Source organism: Peromyscus maniculatus, chromosome X (assembly GCF_049852395.1).
Source record: "Peromyscus maniculatus bairdii isolate BWxNUB_F1_BW_parent chromosome X, HU_Pman_BW_mat_3.1, whole genome shotgun sequence".
Taxonomy (NCBI): Eukaryota; Metazoa; Chordata; class Mammalia; order Rodentia; family Cricetidae; genus Peromyscus; species Peromyscus maniculatus.
The window spans coordinates 100,162,583-100,189,334 of record NC_134875.1 but is presented as its reverse complement, the minus strand read 5'-3'; the positions used below and the strand labels follow the sequence as shown (position 1 = coordinate 100,189,334).

At 38.2% G+C, this 26,752-nt stretch overlaps 1 protein-coding gene across 11 annotated transcripts in view; it reads left to right on the top strand.

The window, feature by feature from the left end:
* The window catches only part of Dmd (dystrophin), a 2,251,111-nt gene that overhangs the window by 1,080,782 nt on the left and 1,143,577 nt on the right, over positions 1-26,752 (top strand). For all 11 annotated transcript variants that reach the window (XM_076562037.1, XM_076562042.1, XM_076562041.1 and 8 more), the window contains one exon: positions 870-1,042. In XM_076562037.1, coding sequence (XP_076418152.1) covers positions 870-1,042 — 173 coding nt within the window. The remainder of the gene's footprint in view (positions 1-869; positions 1,043-26,752) is intronic.

Here is a 26,752-nt window from a genome sequence, read left to right as displayed (position 1 = left end):
TGTTGTGCCTTTCTGAATCAGGACTGAGAAAAGTAGACAGACACAACTAAACCTTAGAGTGGATATGGAGTGGCTGTGTTGAAGAACATGGATTCTAGGAAAGATAACTATGTTATCTCTTGAAAAAGATAATTATTTCTCCTATCTCTTTAAGCATATCTTAAAGATCTGTCTTCCTGAGAGGTAGTCACTTGACCAAGTGATTGACCAGGACAACTGCATTTAAAGTTTTGATTTTAAAATCAGTTTTTTTTATTAATTTATGTGTGTATGTGTGTGCTTTAATGAGTGTATGTGCACCATATGTATGAAGAAGCCTCCAGAGGCAGGAAGTCAGCATCAAACCCCCAGGAACTAGAGCTGACCTGTCAAGAAGGGATGCTACTGAGGCAGCATACTGCCAACAAATTAAGTTCTGTCTAGATTTCAGAGCACATGCCTTGGATAAAAATCTGAGTTTGAATATTAGTATCTTTTACAAGATATTGTAAGTCATAAGTACTAATGGAAAGTAATTTGGGCACAAATGGAAATTTATGAAAACACCAACAAGTACACTCTAGTATTGACATAAGATAAGGATACAGAGAGGAGACAGTGAATCTGTGGACATGAAAATAGAAAATCCAAAATATCTTAAATCAAATGAAGGCAATTTTAAGCTGTAGGGTGAAATCAATTATACTGGGATAAAGACAATGACTCACTCATTTGATTTAGGCATATTCAACTATAGGAAATAAAGATTAATATGAGTAAAGTCAGTGATTTAGAATTGCAAAACTATTTCTTCTAGGACTATGTCTCCTTTTTTACTTTCTAGAGAAAGCTGATTTATTTTTTATGATACATATTTTTCATTATTACAGAATATAAAAGACAATCTGAAACAAATCTCAGGTCGGATTGATGTTATTCACAAGAAGAAGACAGCAGCCTTGCAAAGTGCCACCTCTGTGGAAAGGGTGAAGCTACAGGAAGCAGTGTCACAGCTGGATTTCCAGTGGGAAAAAGTTAATAGAATGTACAAGGAACGGCAAGGGTAGGTAGCATTTTAATTGTCCTGAAAGGCTATATCTCACTTTTCAAGAAACTCTAAAATCATTCAAATAGTTTCCATGGGTAGAAAGACAGAAAATATATTAATATAAAATACAAGCACATTATTACTAATGGACTGAGTTACTGAGACATTATGTTTCTATATTACATCATTCTCTAAAACTGCACATAATGTGAAAGCTGTTTTGTTCATCTAATTAAGTGGATACAAAGTGTAAAATATATATCTTTAATTCTATCTGCCTCCTGTATATTTGTAAGAGTTATGGTACTTAGAGCAGTGTATTTTAATATAACAAAAAATCCCTTCATTTTAATTTATTATTTCTATTTGGAAGTTGATATTGATATATTTAATAGACTCTTTCCCTATGTTTAATATGGAAATCATATTTAATTGATTTGAAATCAATTTTCATGCTTACCTTAAGGAAAATATTTAACTTTTGAGTTAATTTTTGGAGTCATTCATACACATTAACTTCACGTCACAATTGGTGAATTATTTCTTCTTTTATAAATTTAGAATACAAGTTTTCTAACCTCAAAAAAATTTAATTTAATTTAAATGTAGACTTCTTCATTTGCCTAAAAAGAATTCAAATATATTGTATCTCTTATGTGTCTATTTATAGCCATCCTTATACTTAAGGTTTTAGTTTTCTACATTATACTCTGAAATAGATATTTCCGAGAATAATTTCAGTTTTCACCAATGATTGTCTTTACTGTATTCCCAATTATCTTTCATCTAGTGTTATTTTTGTAAAATATAATAACTTTAGTTCTGTAACATTATTTTCCTGTGAATAAAACACTGACTCATTAATTTGGCATAAACAGTCTTCACAGGACCTCTATTCACCTAGATCTGGTCAGCCATGCTATTTGTCACATGTTGTCTGCACTACAACTCTTCTATATTGTGTTTTAGCAATATGAAACTGCCTCGCAGTTTCTAAAATGCTTTGTTTCCTCTCTATCTTACCAATCATATTCATCAGGATACACTTTAAATGTTTTCTGGCTCTTGAAATACAAGATTATTAGTGGATCATGATGTCTTGAAGCTGGAGTATGTGTTTGTCACTAACTATAATATTATATCCATAAATCATTTTATACTTACAAGTGTTTCCAAATTTGGTTGTTACTTTATGCAAAATATATTCTTTGATGTGACATTCCCCTACAATTTACTGTGTAGTAATAAAAATTTTAATTTATAGTTTTTGCAAATTTTAGTTTTGTGCGAATATCTCTCTTTAGCTGAAATAATACATTTATCTCAACAAATGACAAAACGTTTAGACCAATAATGTCTAATTTCAATGATGATGAATAAGAGAAAATCAGCAATCTGGCATACATACTGTAAAAGACAATCTGGCATTGTTACTGTAGTATACTTTCATACTCCCTGTGGACTAATTGTGAGTCACTGCAGGCTTCTCCAAATGAGGTCAGATGCATCACTTTTTTGGAATGTATTCATTCCACTGTCTTTTGTGCTTTTCCTCTTATTTTCTTGCATCATTCTGGGCTATGCACATATACTAAGAACTTTTGGGGTATTTTTGAGTACTCAGTGATTGCTATACTTCTTTAGGCACTACCATCATGACAAACATGTAGCATTTTTGCTTTGTGAGGATGCTTCTTCACTTTAATCATACATCTGATGATCTGTGAGAAATATATTCACTTTGAACAGACTAAAATGGTTATTTTCTTTTCACTTCACCTTTGACTCTAGATGTAATATTGAAACGGAAACCAATGCTAGTCCATAGAGAAAGTAGCTGAAATTTCACACGATTTGAGATATTTTAGGTGTTTGGTGAGTAATTATGTCTCTAAACTCAATAGTCTTACTCTTTCTTGTCCAGGGGCCAAAGGGGAGTTCTCACTTTACTCTCCTTGGCCTTTCCAACAATTAGAAGCTCTATCATTTTCTATGAATTTTAGTCAAATCTCAGATAAAACATTTATAAGTGATTGCTTATAAACAGGAACTCTGGAGTTCACCTTCCTTGGGAATCGTGGCTTTTATCTAGATTGACTGTGCATTCTTGAACAAAGTCCCTAAGTTTTATACTCCTTAAATATAAAATGGGAATGGAATATTTTCTGTTGTCATGGGGAGTCACTGACAGAGCAAATGTACAAAGGCTTGCTAAAAGAGGGGTATTGTAATGACAAAAATGATCCTGTGGCTCTGACATGTTTGATTTCTGCTATTTTATTATGTTTTTGTTTGTTTCATGTGGGGACAGGGCATTCATGTTCCATAGTACACAAGCAGAGTTCACAGGACTATTTGGAAAGTTGTTTTCTCTTTCTATCATGTGTGTCCCCAGGAATGAATTTATGTTATCAGCATTGGCAGAAAGCACCTGCTGAGCCCATAATTTATTTTTATACTTCCATATTTTCCCAGTTACTACAGAGAGATGAGTTAGACTTAGTCTCTGCTTTGAAGATCATTACAGATATGGAGACAAAATAGATACAGAGCCAGTAAGATAAGGGTAGATAAATATAAGATATGCTATCTTATGGGCAAGAATGATTTCCCCACTAACTGAAATTGAACCATCTTATTCGGACTCAGGAATGACTCAAAATAAAGTTCTTCTGTCATGATTCATTTCTTTAAAATAATATTTAAGTAATTTTTGAGAATTTCATGCAATGTATTTTGATCATATTCACATCCTTCTCCATCATCTCCAAGATCAACCCCTATTTCATTACCCACCCAAGTTTGTGCTATCTTTGAAAACCAAAATATTTTTTCTGCTGTCCGAATACTTTTGGTGTGGGGCTTGCCATGGAATATGGTCAACACACTATAGTTAAACCCTTAAAGAAAATAGACTCTTTTTCTCCCAGCAGCTATTAATTGCCAGTAGTTCTTTATCTAGGGTGGCGCTTTCTGGTTATCTTTACCTTCTATGCTGGGATTTTGTCTGGCTTGAGCTTGTACAGACCTCATGAGTATTGTCACAATCTATTAGTTCACATACAACTCTCCTGCTATATCCAGAAAACAGTTCTTTTTAGTCATCTATCATTTCTGAGTCTTACAGTCTTTCTAGCTCACCTTCTGAGATGATTTCTTAGCCTTGGGAAGAGTGGTAGGATTCAGATGACACACTTAGAGCTGAATACTCTACAGGGTCTTCTTCTCTGAATCATGACCAGTTGTGTGTCTTTGTGTTAATTGTTATATACTGTAAGAAGAAGCTCACTACCAGTGAAGAAAAGTAATCACCAATCTTACCCACCAGTGAACCTGATGACTTACAGTAATTATGGAACTGGCAAAATACCACCTACCACAGATGCAGCAGTGGCATTAGTGTTATGGGTTTAATTCACCACATTTTGTTCAAAATTAAAGTCCATGTTATGGAACCTATATGGGACATTATTGCAGCCAAGAATCTGTAGCTAGATGTGTCAAAGGACCTATAAGAAATATGGAAATTAAAAAAAATGCCTGCTGGTGTTAGGGATGCAGTGTTCATTCTGCAAACTTTCAAACTGGCCTGCTATTGGAGGGTCTCATACCCATGAGCACATTGGCAGTACTTATTGAACTGAGGTTATCAAAAAGACCATAAAGTTGGGGATTGGAATATTTGGTAGTTGCAAAAAGAGTAGGGGTTGAAATGGGGACAGATATGATCATATTTCATTGTATACATGTATGGGATTCTCAAGAATTAAAAATGTGATTTAAAAAGTGGCACAGTCATATCTGGATGGAATGGCAGAAATTATAAAGTCAGCACAGCTGCTTGACAAAGATCCAGAAAAGCTGAGCCTCATGATGGCTGCCACGCCACTTTTGGTTTTCATCTCCACTTGTTGCATACTTGGGGCACTTAATATTTGTACAGTATGAGGATATTGGATTGATGGAAAAATTCTTATGAATCATTTATGCCTTTTCCCTGGAATACTGCTTCTAAGCTTCCCCAGGAAGTTCTGAACATACTATTTTCCCCACTTTTAGGGAGATACCCTTATCTACCTGAAGGTCTTTCTTAAACCTTGGAGGTTGTGACACACAAAAAAAGCCAAAAGTCTGTTCATGAGACTATGAGACATTCTTGAAACATCTGTCCTGTCCTTACACAGAAATAAGATATTCAACACAAGTTAACTTAAAAAGATCAACAAGATTCGGTGCGCTGGAGGAGTTGGCCACAAATCAGATTACAAGCATCTCCCCACTACACACTCAGATAATTACATAACATATAGCTCTGCCCTGCACAGAGACATATTAATGAGCAAAGTATGGAGTGGAAAGATGATAAAAGTATGAGGTGCCTGGACCTCCCTCTCGTAAAAATTAGCTCATGCAGAGCCACTATAATGTCATAAGACCAAGGAACAACAGAATGCTAAGATTAGACTTATAGACAAATTCTATAAAGATATAAATGTGAAGAATATATTATGCCAGAATTTGAATAACTGCATCAGCTTTTGCCTGAGGATTTTTCTTGGCCACTCTGGCCATTAAGAGTTAATAATACATGCTTGAGACATGGCAAAATGCCCAGGGTGACTTTAAGATTTTGTTTTGGTCTAGTGTCCTTGAAGCAACCAAAGCTACTAGCCTGAGAACAGGTTGTCATATGCCTCTAGATTCTTAAAAATGGGTTCTGGGGTTAATGGGTAAGAATTATAACTCTGTTTTTTATTTTTTATTTTATTTTTATTTTTATTTTTTTATTTTTTGGTTTTTCAAGACAGGGTTTCTCTGTGTAGCTTTGTGCCTTTCCTGGATCTCGCTCTGTAGACCAGGCTGGCCTCAAACTCACAAAGATCCTCCTGCCTCTGCCTCCCGGGTGCTGGGATTAAAGGCATGCGCCATCACTGCCCGGCTAAAATTTTTGTTTTGTTTTGATTTTTTTGTTTTGTTTTTCGAGACAGGGTTTCTCTGTGTAGTTTTGGTGCTTGTCACTATGTAGACCAGGCTGGCCTCGAACTCACAGAGATCCATCTGCCTCTGCCTCCCAAGTACTGGGATTAAAGGCATGTGCCACCACCACCTGGGAGATAACTCTGTTTATTATAAAATCTCCATTCCTCCCTGAAAAATACATTTAGTCAGTTGTTTCTGGGTAGATCTCCTATGTATATAAGTAGTTAAATTCAAGATTTTGAGCTTTATGTATGATCATACAAGAATATAAAATCAAGATCACTGATTCAAATAATGCTGAATTTCTACAGCAAAAATTCCTTTAAAATAGGTAAGACAATTTTGAAAATGGAAATCTATTACTTACACTGTTTCATAAAATCAATTAAATATTGCTAAATAAATATACATGGGGAGATAGCAGTATAAATTAAAGAACAGTTGTCTAGCACTGTGTTAAATAAAAGAAGCCAGACTGGAATGAGTACATATTTTTGTTGTTGTTGATGATGTTGTTGTTTGTTTTTAACTTTACAGCAAGCACTTTACTGGCTGTGCTATCTTTCTTGTCTCCCCTACATCTATTTCAGATATACAGGTACAATGGTTAACAAGGCTATTTTTTTTAACTATTATTCTTCTCTTCTCTTATACATTACATTCTGAGATCACTTCCTCTTTCCCCCACTAATCCTAGTCCCTCTCCTCCCTCCTCTTTCCTCCTATACACTCTTCTTCTACCCCCTCCCCCCAAAAAATGAGCAGGTCTCCCAGGGATATCCACCAAACATGGCCTAGCAAAACACATAAGACTGGGCATAAACTCTCTTATCAAGTAGGAGAAAAGGGGTCCTAAAAGCAGGCAAATGAGTCAGAGACACGCTCCACTCCTACTTTTAGGAGTCCTACTAGAATACCCAACTACACAATTAAAAGTATGCATAGGACATAGCTCTGACTGATATGGGGTTCATGTTTATCACTTCAGTCTCTGTGAACCCCTATGAGCCATGCTTAGTCGGTTCTGTGGGCCTTGCTCTCTTAGTTGTACTCAACCACTCTGGTTCTTACAATCCTTCCTACCCTCTACTGTGGGATTCACCTGCATCCTCCAAGTGTTTGGCTGTGGGTGTCTGCATCTGCTCCTATAAGTTGCTGGATGACAGCCCCCTTTGATGACAAATGAGCTAGGCACTGGTCTGTGAGTATAGCAGAATATCATTAAGAATCATTTCATTGACCTTTTTTTTTTTTTACCCCAGAGTCCTGTTTGGTTCTATCCTAGGCCTTTGGTCTATCCTGTCTCTGGTTTCTGGCCATCCAGTGTGTGTTCTCTCTTGTGGCATGGGCCTCCATTTGGAGCAGTCATTGATTGGTCACTCCCAGAATTTCTGTACCACCATTACTCCATCACATCTTGCAGGCAGGACAGATTGTAAGTCAAAGAATTCATGGCTGAGTTGATGTCCCAGTCACACTGCTGGGAACCTTTACTGGTTATAGAAGATGGGCAGTTCTGCTCCTTATCACCTATTACTAGGAGACTTTGCTAAGGTCACTGTGGTAGATTTCAGGATGTTTCCACTGTACTAGCTTTCTCCATCACTCTCCAAATGCCCCCATCCTCCATTATAGTTGTCACTATCAATACTCTCTCTCTCTCCATCTTCCCCACCACTTGTCTGATCCCTTCTGTTCCCATCCATACCCAAACCCAATCCACCTGCAAAATATATTTTATTTCCCCTCCCCAGGGAGATCCATGGATTCCACCCTTGAATGCTCCCTGTTACTTGGCCTCTCTGGGTCTATGGATTGTAGCATGTTATCCTTTACTTAACTGCTAATGTCCACTTATATGTGAGTACAGACCATGTTTTTCTTTCTGGGTCTATCTATATTCTCACTCAGAATGATCTTCTCCATCTACTTGCCAGCAAATTTCATGATGCCATTGTTTTTGCTGCTGAGTAATACTCCATTTTGTAAATGTACAACATTTTCTTTATTCATTTCTTAGTGTAGGGACTAGGTTGTTTCCAGGTTCTGGCTATTATAAATAAAGATGCTATGAACATAGCTGAGCAATTGTCTTTTGGTATGATTGGGTTTTCTTTAGGCAGCCTACAGAATGGGAAAAGATCTTCACTAACTCTACATCCAACAGAAGGCTGATTTCCAAAATATATAAAGAACTCAAGAATCTAGATATCAACAAACGAAATCATCCAGTTGAAAATTTGGTACAGATCTAGACAGAGAATTCTCAACAGAATAATTTCAAATGGCCAAGAAACACTCAAAGAATTGTTTAACACCCTTAGCTATCAGGGGAATGCAAATCAAAATGCCTCTGAGATTCTATCTTACACCTGTCAGAATGGCTAAGGTCAAAAACACAAGTGACAGTTTATGTTGGAGAGGATATGTAGCAAGGGGGAAGACTCCTCTGTTGCTGGTGGAAATTCAAACTTATACAGCCACTTTGGAAATCAATGAGGTGGGTTCTCAGAAAACTGGGAATCAATCTACCTAAAGACAAAGCTGTATCATGCTTCGTCAGGATTTTTTTAGATTTAACATTTTCTTTGACCGATGTATCAATTTCTTCTATTGCATCTTCAATGGTTTAGAGTCTCTCTTCCATCTTTTGTATTCATTGGTGATGCTTGTACCTGTAGTTTCTGTCTGCTTACCTAGATTTCCATTTTCAGGATCCCCTCAGTTTGTGTTTTGTTTATTGCTTCTATTTCCATTTTCAGGTCTTGAGCTGTTTTGTTTACTTTTTCTTTACTTGTTTGTTTTTTCTTGGCTGTCTCTAAGAAATGGATTCATTTCCTCTAATTTTGTTTGTTTTTTTTTTTTTTTCAATTTGTTTAAGGGATTTAGTTATTTCCATATTCTGGTCCTCTATCATCTTCATAAAGTTAGTTTTAAGATCACTTTTTGTGCTTCATCTGTGTTGGAATATTCAGAGCTTACTATAGTATGATAGCTGAGTTCTTGTGCTGACATATTACCCTGGCTGTTGTTAATTGTGTTCTTATCATGGCCTCTAGACATCTAAGTTTGGGGTTATTATAGGTTTAGGTACTGAATTCTGAGTTTGTCTTTGTTAGATGGGTGCTTTGTCTCTTGGTTTATGTTTCCTCTATTGTATTGTGGTGGCTGGCATGTCCTATGGTCCATGCCACCTTTTCTGGGGTTCTGGCAGTCTGTGTGGTCTCTGGGGCTCTGAGTGCAGGTGCGGACTCTGGTAAAATACTGGGATTATGCTTGATTTATAGGCTGCCATATCATATCATGGTGAGGAGAGAGGTGGCTGTTGGGGTTAGACTGGGCTTGCATTGAGATAATTTTAGTGTCCTGTGGATTGGGAGGGGGGTTGTGTTCTTACCAGGGATTCTGCATGCTGGTGTGACCACTGGTAAAGGAGGGGGCCAGGAATACATATTATATAACACATTTTTATTAAAGATAAGCATATTGGAAGTTAGAAGTCAGATGGAAGATCTGTTCTTTTTCATTTGACAAGCCTTCATTAAATACAAACAGGAATAGTTTCCAGAGTCTGTGTGATTTTTAATTTCTTTATCTTGATGCTAATTATATAGATGTTTGCTTTAGATAGAGTTTGCAATACTAAATATTTTTGTACAATTTTCTGCATGGATGCCATATTAGAGTGAAATTTACATTTACAGATTGTAAAAGAGAAAGAACAAAAAACCAATAAAGGATGAAAACAAAATTTAGAAAATAGTTTTAGTGAAAACAAACTGCCTTGTTCTGTTTTGACCATTTCACCCTGAACCTCTGAGAGCACTTTATCATTTCCCAGGGCAGCTTCAATAGTAAGGTTAGGGACACTACTGCTTTGCAGTAAGTTTTTTTCCCAGGTTGTCATCATCATTCTGAAACCAAAATACCACATGTCAGTCAAATCTGAAATTGGGAGAGCTGGAAACTGCTTCTACAGGGGTTTCTTCATTGTTTTGTTTCCTTGGTACCTCATAGATTTTACTGTCCTTGTACAGGATGAAGAAAATGAGACAATGAATAAAATAATAGCAATGCAGAGTATATATTTGGGATTGTAGCTCCATGGTAGAGATCTTGCCTAGCACACATAAGGCCATGGGTTCAATCTCCAGCATGACAGTAAACAATTAAAATATATGAATAACTTTACAAATAAGGCAGGAATAGAAACCAAAGAAATCTGATTTGAAGAGAAAATTCCTCAGTTATCTCTGGAGAACAAGTATACAACTCCTAAAACACTTTCTAGCTCAGTTGTGACTTCCCTAGTAAAACATGTAATAATCATTTACTTCTTTTGTCAGTGTAAGGGACACAACTCCACATTGCCTACAGAGAAGGATATCATGCTAATTCCCATGTCATCACCTTATCATTGTGTCCTCTAAAGCGGATGCTAGAAAGACAGATGCCTAATTTGGGAACATTTCCAGAATTGTTTGCTCCTAATAAAGCATTTATCTATGACATTAGTAGCCTCTTCTATCTGTTACAATGTCATGTGCAGTTGGGAAGATACATGAGAAGCATATAAAAGATAATGATAATTCAAGAGTTTGCCATTTCAATCTTTAAATTAGTCTCCACCACATCTGAAGGTTTTCATGTGGGAGTGAACTGTCATTCACCAGCCTAGGTGTAAAAGTATATATGCCAATATATAATTCAACTTTGAGTTTCTGCATTATCTAGAATTAAGGAAAGAGGAAATAATTAACATGCCTTGAACATGAGTAAGACATTTGTATCTCATTCCAAGATTATTGCTTGACTGGGAGAAATTGCATCAATTATACAGATAAGGAAACGAACATGTGATAGCAATGAGAATATGACTTTCTGTAAAGATTTAACTTTTTAAAACTTTTAAAACATTATGATAGAGTAAAAGACTTCTGTTTTGATTTTCAATTTCAAAATTATTTTTGAAAATCATTAAGTAAACAATTTTTTTGCAACCATTTTTAAATTTACCTATTTGTATAAAAAATTCAGATCCTATGCCTATAAGCGTGGCCAAATTTTTTAAATTAAAAATCCTGCCAATTCTAAATGTTGGAAGTATTTAGAAATTTATTCTTGACTTTCACTTTTCATGTCAGACAGATAAACCTATATTGCTTACCATCTATGCTACTACAATGGTTAGTCTGGGTTATTTTTTGGTTCAGAATGTAAGTAACCGACTCAGTTTTGTTTCTTTATACAATGCCCAGTGGTATTATGTACCATCTGGAAATCAATACTATCTGCTAATAATAGTAACAGAAACTACAATTTGACAGTGTTTATATATTACATATGCCAGATACATCATAAACATTGAAAAATGTAAATCTCTTTCTAAACCACCCTGTTGTTCTCTTTTCTAAAAGCTTACCATCTATACTGTGTTTTCTATTGCTATGTAGCCCTGAATATTTTATTTCAAGTCTACTCTCTTCCCACATAATTCTCCTTCATACTGTTTTGTTTAGTCATTTGTATTTCTACAAAGTCATTCATATTCGCATTTGTACAGTCATTTTTATTTCTACAATATAACTTAATCCCTAACTAGTGTAAATTTCTTTCACTGGTCATTAAACACCGAATCAGAAATTATGAGCCAAATAGAGGAACTGGTGTTTTCACCCAGATGCCCCAAATGAACTGTGTAACCTGATACTAATTACACAGAAGTTTTTAATACTGAAGTTAAGAATGCAAAAGATGAAAGCCACATAGTTAATATTAGCAGGTTGTTTTAGTTAGGGTTTCTATTGCTGTGAAGAGACACCATGGCTATGGCAATCCTTATAAAGGTAAACACTGAGGTGGAAGCTTAACAGTTTCAGAGGTTCAGTCATTAACATCATAGTGGGATACAGCAGCATGCAGGCAGACATGGTGCTGGGAGAGGTAGATGAGAGTTCTACATCTTGCAGGCAACAGAAAGTGAAGTGAGTGTCACACGGAGTGAAACTTGAGCAAAGGAGACATCAAAGTCCGCCCACACCATAACACACTTCCTCCAACAAGGCCACATCTCTTAATAGTGCCACTCCCGTTGGGGGCCATTTTCTTTCAAACAGCTATATTCCACTCCCTGGTGCCCAAAGGCTTGAAGCCATATCATAATGCAAAAATGTGTTCAGTCCAACTCCAAAAGTCCCCAGAGTCTGCAACAGTCACCAACGTATTTAAAAGCATAAAGTTCAAAAACTCTTCAAAGAATCATGCAGTCTCTTAAGTGTAATCTCCTGTAAAATCAAAATAAAAAAATCAGATCACATACTTCCAACATATAATGACACAAGATATACATTACCATTCCCAAACATGAGGAAAGGAGCATTTGGAAACACTGGATCAAAGCAAGACTGAAAACTAACTGGGCAAACTCCAAACTTTGCATCTCCATGTCTGATGTCAAAAGGCTCTTCAGAGCTCCAACTCCTTTCAGCTTTATTGACTGCAAACACACTTCTTTATCTTGGGCTGGTTTGACTCCCTGTTAGCAACTTTTCTTGACAGGTATCCCATGGCTCTGGCATCTCCAGTATCTTGGGGTCTCCAGGATAACCCAGGGTTCAACTTCACACCTTCGTGCAACGGCCTCCCTAGGCCTCCATTCAGGGACACCCCTCACACATGCCTGACCTCAGTGGTTTTCCTTAGATGAGGCAAATTCCATAGCCCCTTTCTTCTACCTTTAACTCCAGAACCACGTGGCCAAAGCTGCCAAGTTCTGCTGCTTGCTGTGTCTAGTACATGATCCCTTCATTTATTTACATCTTCACAAGCTTTCTGTTTTCCTTCACTGGCTAAACTTAGCTGTCCTTGAACTTGCTCTGTAGACCAGGAGGGCCTCAGACTCAGAGATCTGCTAGCCTTTGCCCTCTGAGTGCTAGAATTAAAGGCATACATCACCACACCCTGCTCCAAGCTTTTCTTTAATTCCTTTTCACAAACTGGAAATTTAGCTGGGTGGGATCTTGTCCTGAGGTCACCACTCCCTTTATGCCATTTCTTAATCTGATTATCTCCTTTCACACAGCATTTAGCTCCACTTTCTGGTGTTCATTTTTCCTCAAATATTTTTCCTTGCTCAGCTTGCTCTTTTTCAGTATATCTTCATTAAAGTTAACAGTAGTAACCACACAACAGAGTCTATACTAGGCTGTTTTGAGATTTCTTCTGCCAAGGGAATTTATCCAAAACTCTTCACTTTAGCCTCAGGCAAACTTTTCAGAAAAGGGCAAAAAACAAAAAATAGCCTCATTCTTCCCAAAATATCACAAGAATAATCTCTAGGCAATATACTAAACTTCTTCTCTTCTGAAACCTCCTGAGCCAGCCACCCACAGTTGATAAAATCACACACAGCACCACTGTCTTCCATGTTCCTACTAATAAGGCCCATTAAGCAGTGCTTAACACATTCCTCTACTTTCCTAACCCAAAGTACCAAAGTAGGATGCTATTAAGCCCTGATAAAAGTGTTCGACTGATTTTCTAGTCCAAAGTCCCAAAGTCCTCCAACAAACATCATGGTCATACTTACAGTGATTTCCCAGTCCCTGGTACCAAATTCTGTCTTAGTCACTGTTCTATTGCTGGGAAGAGACACAAGGACTATGGCAACTCTTATAAGAGAAAGCATTTAATTGGAGTTTGTTTGCAGTTTTAGAGGGCAGTCAATCTCACAATGCATTGTTTATATTTTCCCTTCTGGATTTTTGTTTCATGACCCACAGCAGAAATACATGTGCATAATATGTTTTCTCTTTAGACCCTACTATCTGAAAGCACGGTGTTTTTAAATGATATTTAAAATTATTGCATTTAATATGAAATGAAAAAGGTCTGAACTGCATAAGAGGCAGGCCAAAGCAAACGATAAAAGTTTTCTGGAGATGTAGTTCAGTGGTAGAGTACTTGTATGAAGTGCTTGGGGAATACAAATTTGTTTTTCATTTTGGAAAGTCCTGCTTATCCATCAGGACCTTATGCAAATATTAACCACTTTGTATTACCCGCTGGGTCTCCAGCTACCGCTTCATGGTTTAGAGTATTTAAATTAGTTCTTAATACAGTTCCCATAAAGTTCTAATCATAAGGTTAGGCATGTTATACTAAGCTGGTGCACGTTTGAACTCTTTCTATCTTTCTTTTTCTTTTTTTTTTTTTAATTAAAAAGGAACCATGTGTTTCATTTTATAATCACCCTTAAGCCAAATACAGCGTTATTGCTGGAAATCTGACAATGCAAACTTGTTTTTTATTGACAAAACTTTAAAAGTGAGAATTAACGCACTCAAAGGGCTGAGGATATAGTTACTGGTAGAGCACTTACCCAACATTGTTCATTTCCTTTTCATTCTCAGAACCACAAAAATATATGCTGTATAATTTTAGAATTAATAGCAGCCTTGAGAAATGTTGAATGTCAAGAACTCCATTTATATCATATTTAATTTTCACAAAATATCAGTATGGAGTATTTTTTCATAGTCAATTTCATTTTATTGTAATAAAGGTACATCATGATTTTCAGTTGTTATATAGCAAACATGTAAAAGAGTCTATGACTTACATGCATTCTAAGCACAGCATGCTTTCCTGAGGTAAATATAGTGTTAACTACTATTTGGTTACTGTTGGCTTTAAATGTGGCACTTTTACTCTGTGTAGAAAGGTCACATGGCATGACAAAACCCAGTATCAGAGCTTTATTAGGAGGAGGGGGGATAGAAGAGAGTGATCAGGCATGTAAAGACACATGCAGGGAGGGGGGGATGAGGAGAGGACAGAAGATAAGGGAGGAGTCTGTGACTGGCTTTGTTAGGATTTCCCTGCACATGCACATGTGGGTTTATGGAGCTACACCAAGCATGCACAGATTGCATGACTGCACTGCATGCATTATGCAATCACGCAGAATACGGTTGATGTAAGATGTAAGGCCTTTTGCTTGGCTACTGAACTGCTGCACATGTGCGGTCATGCAGCTGGAGGAGTGGCCAGGAATTCTAACAGTTACTAATTGTGTGCTTGGTACCTTCTTGCTTATCTTGACTGCTACTATACTTGGGGGACATTTTGTTTCAGGGGTGGTGTTTTAACATTAAAACAAATTCAGTTTCCTCTGTAAGAATTGTATATTCTTCCAAGTAAAGAAATTCTTCCTAAGTATTATTTTCATATTAGTGTTAGTTTATTCTTGAACATTCTGAAATTTCTCTTAAAATTTTCAGCTACCTCAAGGGAAAACTACCCATTCCAAAGGGGTAGTTTTTAGAAATAATTCTACATGAAACAGTAAGTTTTAAAAATTAAAAATTCTTTGTGGTTTCCCAGAACTGAAAGATGCTAATAAAATAATCATTTCTCTTAATATTTAAATTACATTATTTGAGTAAGTTATGCATTTCAATAAAATTAATCATTTTATTGATTATTATAAATCATAAAACTCAATATTCTAAGTTATTTTAACTTTCTTTCTTTTTTTTCATTTTCCTCCTCCCACCATAGTTACAGCTTTCCCTGGTCAGTCATTTTTTCCCCTTATAGCTATGCAATTCTCAAATAGTCAAAGATACAATTCTGTGTTGTCTTTCATAAGTTATCATTTTCTTTTCAGGCATAGATGCCAAACACTCATTGTTTTCCTCAAAAATTTTCTCTATTCTCCCACAAAAGGAGGCATCAATGTCCAAATTCCTCCCCCCACAAAACCTGTTCAGGGCTATCGCAGTAATACTCCAGTCCTTGGCACTGACTTCTGTATTAGTTAGGATTTCTATTGCTGTGAAGGGACACCATGACCATGGCAACTCTTATAAAGGAAAATATTTAATTGAATTTAATTGAACTTCTTACAGTTCAGAGGTTCAGTCAATTATTATGGCAGAGAGCATGGCAGCATGCAGGCAGATATGGAGGTGGCTACATCTGTTAGTTATTTAGCTGCGTTGTGTTCTTACCCTGCAAGGAAGTGTCACGAATCACGACAGAATCCGCTTATAGAGTTTATTAGAGTTAAAGGGACAGAGTGCGCAGGCCTGTGGGAGAGACACGTGCATGGAGAAGAAGAGGGACTGGGAATCATTTCGCTCCACTTTAAAACCGGCTGGGGACGTGGCCGGGTCACGTCACTACTCCACGTGTGTGCGTAGATCACATGGTCACGTTGTGCACTTATGTGGCCACGTAACGTCACGGATCCTGGTCACGCGAGACGCCTTGACCCGGAACTTGCTAGGCGGAGGTGTCCGGGTCCACCGGGTATCCTAGTTACACGAGATGCCTTGACCTGGAAATGCCTATCCTGACTGGAATTGGCTAGGCGGAAGTGTCTGCCTGGTATATGCGACCGTGTGGGCGTGTTGTGAACCCTTCAACGTCTTAATCAGAAGTCAACAGGAACTGGACTGGGGCACTGGGTGTGGCTTGGGCATGTATGAGACCTCAAAGCCCACCCCCACAGTGACATACTTACTCCAACAAGGTCATAAATACTCCAATAAAGCCATAACTCCTAATATTGCCACTTCCTATAAGCATATGGGGGCCAGTTACATTCAAAGTGCCACAATGGCTCTTCCTTTTTGGCTTTGCAGACTGCAACACACTTCTTTAACCTGGTTCTATTGTTGTGCCCAGATCGTGACCCCCAGAGAGACCACCAAAGACGAGCATGCCGGAATGCAAAAGCAAGGTTTAATTCTGGATATCCCAAAGCATTACAAGCCTAGGCAGGGACTTCGTCCAATACATCCAACGCAGTGGAGGCTGGAGGAAGCGCCCACCTGTCTGCAAGCTCAGTTTTTAAAGGGAAAAGTCACAAGGTTACATCATTTAGGGGTGCTAGTACAGGAACAATTCTGATTGGCTCGCTTCTAGGGACTTCTAGAAATTACTTCTAAGGGAGTGGTTGCCCGCCACCATTTCTCATTGGCTGCCCTCAGGTGGGGGTATTTCTGTGGTCAGTTACCCTGGAAACCAGGGAGAGGACATTCCATAGTCTGGCAGGCATTACCTCGTGACTATCTTGTGGCTCTGTACTTTTACACTTCCTGGTTTCTGGAATCTGGACTGACTGGTCTCAGTAACTTCTGGCCTGTTCCAGTAACTTATGGCCTGTAGCTAAAAGGAGCAGTCTTAGGCCTTTAGTTTTGGGGTGAGAGCATTTTGGTCTTATTTTGGTTCCACATTTCCCCCTTCTCATGTGCCTAATGGAACCCAATCATGGGTTTTGGACAGTTAGCTCCTAAGTATCCCTCTCTAATAATGGCCATGTATAGTTAGCCATCTTGTCTCTATGCCAGGGAGTTTTCTTTTGACCCATCATTTCAGCCTTTTCTGAACAGGGAATATGGGTGATGTATTCTCTTCTGGAACTGCTTCGAGCTGGCATTGGGGCGCTGATGTCAGGGGGCCCCAAAAGGCTGAAAAGCTAGTCAAAGACTGGGCAAGGGGGCATTTGTCAGAAGCATGTAGCTGCCTGACCCCATAGGGACAGACAGGGAAGAACCATGTTAGCTGGGCTGGTCCACGTCAGCTTTTAGCAAGTTTGGAGCTCACAGTCATCTGGAGCAGTGGAGTCAGCAACTGAAACCTGGAGGTAACTGCCAGCCAAATGGAAATCTGTTGAGACAAATTTAAACTAGGAACAGAAGTTAAAATTTATGAACTTATTTGGAACCCTTAGGTCCATACCCTTAGTAATGGGAAAATCAGTAGTCCCAAGACCAGGAGAGAGGAAAAATACCATCTTTAGGAATACTTATCTGGGGTCCTTTTGACCTCTGCGAAGTGGGTCTAGGTTTTTATGACTCTTTTGATCCTTTGAGGCCTACTTACAAAATGACATAAAAGTTTTAGATACATTAGTATTACCAATCTATACTGAAATCCATATTGTAGACAAAGCAGGTAACGGGTATCTTGTAAAACAGCAGAAGTGGACTCATACCTTTGAGTCCCAACAAGTTACATTTAAATATGACATCTAAAACAAATCCAAAATATTGAGCTTGTAACTGAACAGTAAGTAGTCATTGCTCTACCAGCTCATCAGGACTCCTAAATGTTAAGCTCTGAACCATAGAACAGGAGAGTAATCTGAAACTTATCTCATTTTGGACTCATATCTGAACATTTATGACTTAGAACATTTTCCTAAAAGTGAGCTAACAAGCTAGCTATGGCCTTGCAGAAAGATCTGGTTGTCTGATGCTGCCATGCTGACAAAGTTAGAGCTTGCCTGGCCATCAGTACTGTCAGAGATCTGAGAAGGATAAACTATATCTGAGTGCAGACCAAGAAGCTTCCAATTCTATAAATTACAGGGATCAATCCCTACCCAGGTCTCCATATGTTGGAGGCACCAGTCAGAACAGCATCAATCTTCTTCCGCCATCAGGTCCATAAGGCAGAGTATTTTTCCTGTGGAATCGGGACATGGAAGACTGACCTTGATCACACAAAAGGGTGCAATCAATTCCAGTGTCCTACTGCTTGTCCACAGTCTGGGCTGGGTCCTGGCGGCAGGCGTTGCATTGGAGCATCTTGCCCTGTGATCAGCGTTGTCATATTTCAGGCAGAGACATTGTGGTGCCTCGTACGTAATCTTCTTTGGAGACCTTGGGTCACTGCTAGGATCTGGAAGCCTGTCTGATATAGTAAGCTTTTAGATCAACATTTAAATGCCATATTCTGCAGATCTCTGAAGTATGAGGGCTGTCCAGGTATATCTGAATAGACAAACTTTGTTTCTAATTGCTTGTTTCAAGCTCAACCCTAAAAACATATGAAAGAGACTGAGTAAATGAGTAAACTTACATCAGTACTTATTTACCCTGACTACAATTAAAAAACTTGATTACTTATGACTATTTATGTTCTCTAACAGTCTACAAAAGTAGCCTAAAAACAATGCTTTTAAGTTGAAGCTCTTCTAGCATCAAATACAGGTTCAGTAAAGAAACCAAAACAAAATATCATTATACAACATTCTTAAGCCTGAACGTACCTTGGGTAAGAAGAAACATTTTTAAGCCATTGTTTTTTAACTATAAAAAACTGTTTTTAAAAGATTGAGATCTCTCAAATGTCTTTCACCACTGCAACTAGACTCTTTTTGGAACTCTAGTCCTGCCATACATTTGCAAACCTCAGCTGTTTCCTATGATTCTTTTATGTTACAAAGTTTAGCTGCCAGAGCAAAGTATATTCCTGTGAATAAAAGCATTGATGTGCAGCTTTAATATTAATCAAATATCTTATTTATTAAACATATGTTGCCATCTATTTAAATTCTCTAGAAACTTGCTGTTGAACACTTGGTAAAGACATAAGTATTAGGTGTTAACCCGAGTAGATCTTTATAACCTTAGTAAAAGATGGCTGCCAGCCACATGGCTGCCCATGAGGTCACCAGCCAAGATGGAGGGAGCCACGTGGTTGCTGTTTAAAGCTCGTTTTTCTAAACAATAATTACTTGCACACATACACACAGTTGGATCCAAGTTACACACATACATACATACAGTTAAAGCTTGCTTTCATTTTCAAGTCACATACCTGTATACATACACACATAAGCAGTTTGCAGAATCATTAGCCATTTTTAAGATGAAAACAAATAAGAATTAACTTTCAAATTCAGTATTTGCAGGTATAAGAAACCATAACAAACAGTTTACATCACATCCCCTCTGACCTTCTACAACCTTTCATGTACCCTCAGTCCGTTCCTTTGATCCCTCAGACATTTCTTTTCCTTTAAAACAGAAACTCTTACCAAAGTCTTTCTTGTGATTTCCCTCAGTACTCTAGAATATATTGTAAAGTTACAGTATTTTAAACAAGAACAGAAATACATGAATATACCATAACAAAAATAACTCTCAATTTGCATCAGCACTGTACTGCAGACAAGAAACTGTTGGTGACATTCCATTCTTGGAGCCAGACCTTGATCAGGTTTTAGCCTCAGGGCAGGTCTTGGGAGCCCCACCCAACAGCATGGAAGAGAACAGGGAAAGTGTGCACCATGGAGACAAAAGATTGCTGTTAACCTCAGACCCTCAAGTACACAAGAACGGCAGACTGAAAGTGACTCCATGCCCTGGCTGGGCCCACAGACCTGTAGGCCACTCCTCAGCTGTGACCCTGGAGGGGCAGTTAGTTCTCCACCATTCCCCACACTGAGCTCCTTGAGGCTCCTGCTGGCTCCCACCAGCTCTGCCCCATGTCCACCCAGGAGCCCAGCCAGAACCTGCCGGCCATATCTGGGCCCCACAGTGCTCACAGCCCGCTCTAGCACAAAGCCATGCCTAGTTCCCATGCAGCCAAGCCTCTACTCCACAGCTTTTTGAGTGAGCTGGGGCCCAAACCCGCTGCATCTAGGCCCCGTGATGCTCACGGGCCGCCTAGCCCTCTCAGCGGCGCCCTGGGTCCCCGAAGTAGCAGCTGTGCAGCCGCAAGCTTTCTGCTGCCTGCTGCCTGTGCTCTGGTCAGAGAGAGCAAGGAAGCAATGTTAGGTTAGTCTGTGCCAGTTCAACCACCAAAGGGGTCTCCATCCCTTCGGCTGGCAATCCGGCCCACAAGTCCCAATGCACACACAAGCTCAGGCATAAAACACTCACACATGTGGCCACAGTTCTCACACATTTATACATTTATGAAGGTATAACAAATAACACTGACGAACAAGATAGGCAGACAAAAAGGAAGAACAAGGGCCCTACAGATGGTCAGGCAGACAGACGAGAGTCCAGAGAGGGGGCCTTGATAATGCCAAAGACCTACAGATGGGACAGGGACAATTCTCCCGATCCCCAGATGGATCCAAACAGACGGACCCCTCACGGGCATCCTAACAGACGGACCCCTCTCGGGCGTCCTATGACGGGGGGGACCTGTGAGGACCCCCGCGTGCTGATGAGGGGTTGGAACGTCTTCCAACTCCTCCAGGTCACCTTACAGGCGCGTCCGCCAAGGTGAGCCTGTCAGATTCAACCGCCGGCTTCGGATAAGAAAATGAAAGTAAAACAAAGACAAGAAAATGGAGCGCTCTTACCGATCGGTGCAGATGGACCTCCGGAGCTCTTAGGGGTCCCGGCGGGGGGGTCTCTGGGGATCCCGGACGAGCCCCCAAATGTTGTGCCCAGATCGTGACCCCCAGAGAGACCACCAAAGACGAGCATGCCGGAATGCAAAAGCAAGGTTTAATTCTGGATATCCCAAAGCATTACAAGCCTAGGCAGGGACTTCGTCCAATACATCCAACGCAGTGGAGGCTGGAGGAAGCGCCCACCTGTCTGCAAGCTCAGTTTTTAAAGGGAAAAGTCACAAGGTTACATCATTTAGGGGTGCTAGTACAGGTACAATTCTGATTGGCTCACTTCTAGGGACTTCTAGAAATTACTTCTAAGGGAGTGGTTGCCCGCCACCATTTCTCATTGGCTGCCCTCAGGTAGGGGCATTTCTGTGGTCAGTTACCCTGGAAACCAGGGAGAGGACATTCCATAGTCTGGCAGGCATTACCTCGTGACTATCTTGTGGCTCTGTACTTTTACACTTCCTGGTTTCTGGAATCTGGACTGACTGGTCTCAGTAACTTCTGGCCTGTTCCAGTAACTTATGGCCTGTAGCTAAAAGGAGCAGTCTTAGGCCTTTAGTTTTGGGGTGAGAGCATTTTGGTCTTATTTTGGTTCCACACTATACCCTGTCTGTAGCTCTCCTTGGCTCCATGCTTCTAGCATCTCCAACATCTTGGGGTTACCAAGGCAATCCAGCCTTCACTTTCCAGCTTCACACAATGGCCTTTCTTGGTCTTAATGCATGGACACCCCTGACACACTCCTGACTTCAGTGGCTTCTCTTAAATTATGAGGAATATTCCATAACTCCTTTTCTTGTTGTTTTTTCGAGACAGAGTTTCTCTGTGTAGCTTTGTACCTTTTCTGGAACTCACTCTATAGTCCAGGCTGGCCTTGAACTCACAGAGATCTGCCTGCCTCTGCCTCCTGAGTGCTGGGATTAAAGGCGTGAGCCACCACCGCCTGGCCTCTTGTATCCTTTTTGACTCTAAAGCAGAACCATGTGGCCCAAACTACCATGTTCTTGTGCATTCAGGGGTTGAAACCTGTCCCCACCCTCTTTGATTTACATTCACATAAGCGTTGCAGTTTTGTTTAGGCCTAGGAAATCTCTCAGGCCTTTTCCTTTCATAGGTTTCAGGATTAGCTGGGTGGAGTCTTGTCCTGAGGTTACCACTCCCTTTATTCCATTCAGCACCTCTTTTAGCTTTTCATCTGCTTGAGCACAGGACTTAGATTCAACTTTCTATTTCTTGGTTCTCTTTTTCCTCTTAAACTGTAGATTTTATGTTTCTCTTTGCCTTGCTTACTCCTTTTCACTCTTGATCTGCATAAGAGTGATCATAAATCACCACATGACCAGGCTCTCTTGAAATCTCCTCTGCCAAAAATCTTCAATTTGGCCTTCAGCAGACTTTTAGGACAAGGGCAAGATCAACAACATTCCTTGCCAAAATGTTACAAGAATGGTTACTAGGCCAGCCAATAATATTCTTCTCTGAAACCTCTTGAGCTGGGCTCCTCCAGTTCATATTATCCTCAGTACTAACATCTTACACGTTCCTAATTGATCTACAACACGGGTGGAAAACAAACCCACCCAAAAGAACAGTTATTAATTACAGCCCTACTTACAAGACTTCTACGAATCAGCTGTTCTTTAGCCTTTGGGGCTGACAACAGACTGAATAGATCTGATTTATATATCTATTTGTAGGAAATATCCTGGAAGTGCAGTAGACCCTTGAAGTACATGGACAAATGCCTAAGCTCTCAGAATAGCCAGTCAAAACACATGATGTTTATAATACTGATGTTTATAACTTTCTTATTTCCCCTTTAATATACATCCAATAGTTTAAGCAAGTTAAATAGCATGCCCCAAGCCAAGAGTTAGAGAAATATGTTGCTCATGATACTTGTTATCAAGCCAAGAGTTAGAGAAATATGTTGCTCATGATACTTGTTAAATAAGTAAATGTATTATATTACCATAGAATATGGTCACTATTAACAACTTAAAATATTATATATCGTAGGAGACCACCACTCCGGGTTACATAGTGAGACCATTTTTTAAAGAAAATAAAATTTAAATACATTGATCTCACTTGGAAGTGTGTTTTTAATCAATTTTTCTACATTATTTTTCTCAAATTCGATATGAGTCAGTAATCTTATTTTACCAAAATAGTCATAATACTATAAAGCATATATTTCACAGTGCCTAAAAAAATGTAAAAAAAAAAACAGTCTTTAAGTTGCAATTTTATTTACCAACATAGTGATGTCCTAGTATTTCTATGTAGTTGGAAGTTCAATTTCTTGAACTTCATAACTTTCTGTACCCAGATGTCTACTGCTTGAAACTACCATAAGCTGACGATCATGGTTAACAGTATATTTTGAAGAAGGCCATATGGTTTATGTCTCTTGGCAAAATTTGTTTAAAAACACACAACTGCATGACGAAGAGTTAATCTGTGTCTAGCTGTGGTTAAATAAGTAGACTTGTAATACACATAATAAAATGATTTTTCTAATCTTAGTATCAGAAGAGAAATATTCTTCTCTGACTTACAAAATGAAATTCTACAGAATATCAGTGATAACAAAATCACTTCAACTTTGTTTCAGTGGCGAAAGATTATGAGAGCTATTCAGTGCTTTATTTAGCTATTTATGTTAGCTTATTTGAATATCTTAAAGCCCACTCCTTTGGCCCTTTATATTAGTCAAAAGAAGATATAAAATAATGTATTCAACTGTCTCTGTCTGTCCTTCCTCTTTCCCCCTCCCTCCCTCTCACCCCAAAATCTTTGTGTACATGTTTGCTTTCACTTTCTGCTCAGAAAGAATGTTTTCTTTATTTTTCTTAAATAATGCGAATCAGTTTCACAAGTTGGTACTTCTTTTTTCTTACCTGTATCTACAGGGTCAAACTAGATATGGTCAAGGACTGATTTAGGGCTTAATAATAAAGATGATCAGGCTAATAGTATCTAGCTTTGGAGTCTACTATGAGCTGATTCTATGACAAGAAATTGATTTCAGATACTTTTGTGGGTAATGCTCTCAGGAATCTGTGGCAGAGCAGTGAAGTTATTTAAAAGGGGAGCCAAGAGCAGTCTGTAAGATAAAATTATCAAGTTAGCTACCAATATGTATGACTTAATTCCATGGAAAGGGGATAGAAAAACAAAAAACATGTGCCCCTTACTTTCCTTAGACAAGAAGCAGGGGCACTGAGGTTGGTATTTTAACATTGTTTTATAAAGGTTAGGGTATGAGGGTAAAAATTTTCTTTGAGCCTTTCCAAAATTCCATTTCTGCTTCAAAGCTCTCTCAGACTAAGCTAAGACACAGTGATTTGAATGGCTGTGTCTTCCTAGTTCTTCTTAATAGATTTGTTTCTCTCCTTAAAATTTTCCTATCCTTCATTTATTCCACTTTGGTCAGCCTTTTAAATACTGAGTCTTGCTTTAAGATTTAACAATGACTTAACTATGATTTTTTTCTTTTAAAATTATTCACTGATGATTTCATAATATATACAATGGACTATGGTTTTATTTTTAACAAGGTTATCAACTCCTTAGCAACACAATAGTACTAGAAGTTAAAGGGCAGCAACAGGATCCTGCATTAAGACAGCTTTTGGACGGTTATAAAGATACAACTTTTTCATTTTCTGGTGTCCATAAAGAAGTCATTTTTTCAAATATTTATTCCAAGCTCTATGCAAAGAAATTCAATATTCTTTTAGCTTAAAATAGATAATCAATATTATGATTACTTGGTTTCGGTCAAAGAATCACTAGATGCTTCATGTACTGCATACTTAATGCTTGGTATTGAGTAGAGTCATGTTTACTATTTTCTGAGATCTGGGGATGGGAATCAAGGTCTCATAAATACTATGTAAATACTCTGCCTTTGAACCCCATTCACTACTTAATTAGACATTCACTACTAGTTCCAAAATTTTCACTTAAAACTCAAGAAGATGAAAAACACTATTCTGTGATCTTTTTCTTAGAGCGTCAAGGAAAATGAGATCATTTCTCACTAAAGTAAGTGAGGCCAAATTTCACTCATTGACTAATTTGTCCTCATGAGCCAAATTCTTTGCTACATAAAAACTTGGATAAGACTAAGTAACATGCAGAGTAGAAAGAATGATTAGAGATCTAGAATATCCAACTAGGAGACAGAAAAAGAAAGAATAAAGATTTTGAAATGTGTAAAGAGGAAAGCCTAAGAGACATGTGAGCCAGGCTTAAAGCATCTTAAGGACAAAGAACACAGAAATAAGTAAATGAAATAACATAAATAAATGTATTCATTTACTAAAAAGAATGCAAACTGAAGGACTTTTTGTTTTGTTTGCATGTTTTTTTAGTTAGCTCACTTTTTGTTTTTGTTGTTGATTTTGTGTTGTTCAATTCTCTCTTTTTTTTTTTTTGACAGTGTTTACCCCAGGTAGATATTAAACTCTAATTCTTACTAGCTGTGCCTTCTCATTACAGACATTATGGGACTATGCCTCTTAATAAGAATATACCTATGGCTAATCTAGGGTGTTGGAAAAGATAGAACTTTTAAGTTCATGGTTTTTTAAAAGTCACAAAGGAAATTAAATTGCAAATTGAGTTTAAAAGACTGAAATTACTTCTAGTCACATTTTTCCAGTATTCCTCGTAAAATAAGGAATAAATGACAGTTTACCTAAGGCACACATTTAGATATTCACTGTTATAACCAGAGACTACCTGATCATTCTTTTGACTCAGAATACATATTTATCATAAACGTACAAATAGTTATAGCTATAATAATTTTATTATGGAATTATACAACTGTCTATAGGCTGGAAATATCATGAATAGAGAAAAGTGTAATGGTGGCACATGCCTATAATCACAAAACTTGTGAGGTGGAGGCAAGAGCATCAGGAGTCAAGACCAATCTCAACTTCATGAAATTTTCTTCATGTTGATATTTCTATCCATGATGTCCATATCTTTAAAGTCTACAAGTAGACAGATGATCAAATACTTAGTAATAATATTCAGTTATTAATAAAATAATAAAATAATGTTTGATGGTAAAAGTCAAAAGCAAAATAACCATGAATAGTCACATATATTTCATGTTATTTACATGATTAATTCATGTATGTACTTCCATTTTCTGCACTTAAACATTTCAAAAGACTAAGCTGCTGCTCTACTTTGCGTTTCTCAAAAAATAGACTGAGGGGATAGAGAAAGTGGTCCAGTGGTTGAGAGCACATGATTTTCCTCCAGAAGACCTAAGTTTATTTCCCAACAACTATGGTGAGTAGCTCACAACTCCTGTATCTCATGCTCCAGGAAACCCAAAGCTCTCTTCTGGACTCTTAGAGTACCTGCATTTACATGTGGATATGTAACCCTATATACACACACATTAGGATACACACACACACACACACACACACACACATATATATATATTGACTCCTAATAAAAATGAATTAAATTAAATAAAAAGCCAAGAAACAAAGTAAGATAGAGTTTATTCGTGAGTGCACTTAAGACAAATATCTGGTGGGGGAGAGGGCATA